This window comes from Cystoisospora suis (genome assembly GCF_002600585.1).
Source record: "Cystoisospora suis strain Wien I chromosome Unknown contig_2103, whole genome shotgun sequence".
NCBI lineage: Eukaryota > Apicomplexa > Conoidasida > Eucoccidiorida > Sarcocystidae > Cystoisospora > Cystoisospora suis.
Window position 1 is genome coordinate 24672 of NW_027154902.1, and position 304 is coordinate 24975.

Consider the following 304-nt stretch of genomic DNA (forward strand, 5'->3'; position numbering starts at 1 on the left):
TCTCGTTTGATGGTAGATTTGCCTCTCTCTTTCTGTTTCTCTCGATTGCTTCTTACCAGGTCTTTCATGATGGCAATTTCCTGTCTGAATCTTTCAAGATTCTTCACTTGACTTTTGCTGATGGTTTTTACGGCTCGCCATTGTCCGGTATCTTTCTTTCTTGCTTTCGAGACAGATCCGTAGGTGCCCTGTCCTAGGGTGGCTGTATCTATATCGTAGAAATCTGTAAGGACTCCCGCATTCTCCAGAATGAATTTCGATCGATCAATAATGACTCCTGTAGAATCTGCTCTCCTGAGAGACC

General features: G+C 43.8%; 1 protein-coding gene across 1 annotated transcript in view; it reads right to left on the reverse strand.

Annotated features, from left to right (window-relative positions):
- The window catches only part of CSUI_004483 (calcium-dependent protein), a 13018-nt gene extending 12714 nt beyond the window's left edge, over positions 1-304 (reverse strand). The window contains exon 1 of the mRNA XM_068064674.1: positions 57-304. Coding sequence (XP_067923352.1) covers positions 57-68 — 12 coding nt within the window. The 5' untranslated portion in view covers positions 69-304. The remainder of the gene's footprint in view (positions 1-56) is intronic.